This window comes from Peromyscus californicus, unplaced genomic scaffold (genome assembly GCF_007827085.1).
Source record: "Peromyscus californicus insignis strain IS unplaced genomic scaffold, ASM782708v3 Scaffold_3__1_contigs__length_106647218, whole genome shotgun sequence".
NCBI classification, from domain to species: domain Eukaryota; kingdom Metazoa; phylum Chordata; class Mammalia; order Rodentia; family Cricetidae; genus Peromyscus; species Peromyscus californicus.
The window spans coordinates 22,864,522-22,867,488 of record NW_026294551.1 but is presented as its reverse complement, the minus strand read 5'-3'; the positions used below and the strand labels follow the sequence as shown (position 1 = coordinate 22,867,488).

The 2,967-nt window shown below is 50.7% G+C and overlaps 1 protein-coding gene across 1 annotated transcript; it reads right to left on the bottom strand.

Annotated features, from left to right (window-relative positions):
• Positions 1-1,249: 1,249 nt before the first annotated feature.
• LOC128121850 (keratin-associated protein 17-1) lies at positions 1,250-1,573 on the bottom strand. The gene has a single exon (XM_052756892.1). It carries the CDS (start codon positions 1,571-1,573, stop codon positions 1,250-1,252), a length of 324 nt encoding a protein of 107 aa, XP_052612852.1.
• Between the last annotated feature and the right edge of the window lie 1,394 nt (positions 1,574-2,967).

Below are 2,967 nucleotides of genomic sequence, written 5' to 3'. Positions count from 1 at the left end.
AGCCTGCCCCTCAGGAGGAAGCCAGGACCAGAACATGAGACTGAAGGAGGATCTGAACCCCACACTAACATCCTCAGAAACTGCGCATCCACACAGTCTGACTGCAAAAATTCCCGACATTCACAACCAACCTGGGATGGGTTTACAATGACAGCCACATGGGAGGCTGAGGCAGGAGGATTACAAGTTTAAGGATAGCCAGGGCAACTTAGTGAGACCCCGTCTCACAACAAAAAATAAAAAGGGGCCTGGGGATGCAGCCCAAGGGTAGAGGTTTTGCCTAGCCTGCAATTGAAGCTTTAAGTCCAATCTCGAGCATTGAAAAAACAAATAAATAAAATAAAATAAAGCACCAAGATTCTTTTACCAAAGCCTCCTCCTCAAGATTCAGGCCAAGCCTGAAGTTCTGCAAAACCACCCTAGAACCACAATACAGAAAGTAGGCATGGATCCTGAGCAGAATTAAATACAGTAAAATCAGCATTTACCTTGCAGCTTTTAGAAACACAGCCCTCAGGCATCCCAGGTCCTAGAGCTGATGGATACCACAGTTAATGGTGACACCCAGATATTAGTCAAAGTCTCCCTAAGTGAAACTCACACTGCACACAGAGGCTTCTGTCTACAATCTACCTAAACCTCCACCTTCCATGTAGAGAATTACCTGTGTTCCTGTTAAAAACACAGATCCCCAGGCCACACCCTGACAGCATTCCTTATGTTTCAGGGAAGGCTCCAGAATCTACAGTTCTAACCAGTCTCTCAGGACCCTGCTGCAGGAGATCAGCAAACTGTATTGTGCAGTCCCTAGATGGATGCCAGCGTAAATCTTCCTAGTAGGCCCTGGGAGGGTTGAAGGAAGAGGCCAGAGGACTGAGAGGGTAGCCAGCATGCTTGAATTTATTAAAAGGTTGACAACGTTTCAGAGGTGCAGAAAGCTGGGGTGAACCAACAGGTCCAAAGAGAAAGAGAATGTCTCATAGCTGCAAGGCACTTGACTCCATGCAAACAAAGCCTGGAACATTGAACTTGGTGACCACCTCATTGGAACCCAGCTTTTATTTCTTGCCAGGAAATGGTTCTTTGGTCCAGAATGCCTCAGACACCAGGGCAAGCTCTCCTCTCAGAAATAACATGAGAGGCAGGTCACTGTCTTGGAGGTACGAAGGAGTCAGGAGATGAGGAGGTCTCCATGTGGAGTAGGCGGAGGCTGTCCCCAACACTGCCTCAGTTATAGGGGGGAAGGTCTTCATTTCGTTTCGCACACAGGTGTGGGCTGACAGCACACTGGACCACAGCACCCGGAGGAGCCACAGCACCCGGAGCCACAGCAGCTGCCTCCACAGCCCCCGCAGCCTCCGCAGCCTCCGCAGCCCCCGCAGCCAGATCCACAGCAGCTAGACCCGCAACCAGACCCGCAGCAGCCAGATCCGCAGCCAGAGCCTCCGCAGCCACAGCAGGAGCCACAGCAGGAGCCGCAGCAGCCGCAGCAGCCCTGTTGACAGCAACACTCCTCACAGCAGTCTTGTTCCTGGGAGCAGCAGTTGAGGCAGTCTCCCGGGCAGCACCCCATGGTCCCAGCCGGTCAGGTCGCAGGTCAGGAACACACGCGGCCGAGCTTCCCCTAGGTCTGACAGTGGCCAGCTGGACAGCAGCTTTTATATCCCCTCACCCAGGGGTGTTGGCACGGGGCACAGGATGTTTGCTTTGTTATTATTTATGCTGGTTTCCATAAGAACGTCTCATTAGCTGGCTGTTTATTTTCCAGCCGTGAGTACCTCAACTCATAAAAAAAAGCCATACTCGTCCCAACTGCTATTTGTCCAGAGGGTAAAAATACATCTGGGAAAAGACCTGTCATTAGCCAGGTTGGAGAGAGGAAGGAGAAGCTGGCCAAAGAATCTGTTCTGGCTCCTCTCCCGAATCTTCTCTGATGGCCAAAAGGAGACTCCTCTGACTGGCCTGTTTTCATGGACGCTGACCCTAAGGAACTAGAAGAATAAGAACAGATGAGCCTTCTGCCCACACGGAGGCCGCAGCCAAGGGTCTGATGCTGTGGCCCCTCCCAGGTAGAATGGCATTCTCTCCCCAGCCATGTGAGCAAAGCAAATATTTGTGTCTGTGTGCGGTATGTGGATGAGTGCTGTACATTTGTTTAGGCTTGGCAGGTGAGCATCAATCACGAGTAATAACTGACTTGTGAAATGCAGATAGACTCACCATAAAACAGCAGAAGGCTGGGGAGCCACATTCTCTCTGGGCTGCCATGGGCTGAACATTCACACTTCTCTCTACACAGGCAGGAAGAGCTCAGGGCAGCACCTGCTACCCCCAGCCCCAGGCCTTTCCTTAATGGAAGCCGGAGATGAGGAAGGGAAGGAAGCAAGGAGAGAAAAGAAAGGAATGAGGTGAGGAAAGAAAATGAGGAAGGGAGGGAAGAAGGAAGGGAAAGGAGGAAATGAGAAAGGAAAAAGGAAATGGAAGGAAGGAGGGAGAGAGGGAAAGAGAGAAGGAAGGAGAGAAGGAAAGAGGGGGGAGGAGAGAAGGAAGGAGAGAAGGAGGGAAGGAGGGAGAGAGGGAAAGAGAACAGGAAGGAGGGAAAGAAGGAAAGGAGGGAGAGAAGGAAAGAAAGAGGGAGAAAGGGAAGGAGAGAAGGAGGGAGGGAGAGAAAAATGAAGAGAGAAGGAAGGGTGGAAAAGATGAACAGGAGAAAAGAGAAGAAAGATGGAAAGTGGGAAGAAAGGAAAAAGGAAGGGAGGAAGGAAGAAAATAGGAAGGTGGGGAGGAAAGAGGGAGGAAGCAAAGGAAGAAAATGGGAAAGGAGAGAAGGAATGAAGGAAGGAGGGAGAGAGAATGAGGAAGAAAAGGGAGAAAGTAAAGGAAGGGGAAGTGAGGGAGGAAGGGAAAAGGGAGGAAAGGGGAAAGAGAGGAAGGAAGAAAAGGAAGAAGAGAAGGAGGAAAGAGAAG

What these genes read in the sequence shown, in the direction of transcription:
- LOC128121850 (XM_052756892.1), bottom strand. Translation starts at nt 1,573, where the DNA reads ATGGGGTGCTGCCCGGGAGACTGCCTCAACTGCTGCTCCCAGGAACAA.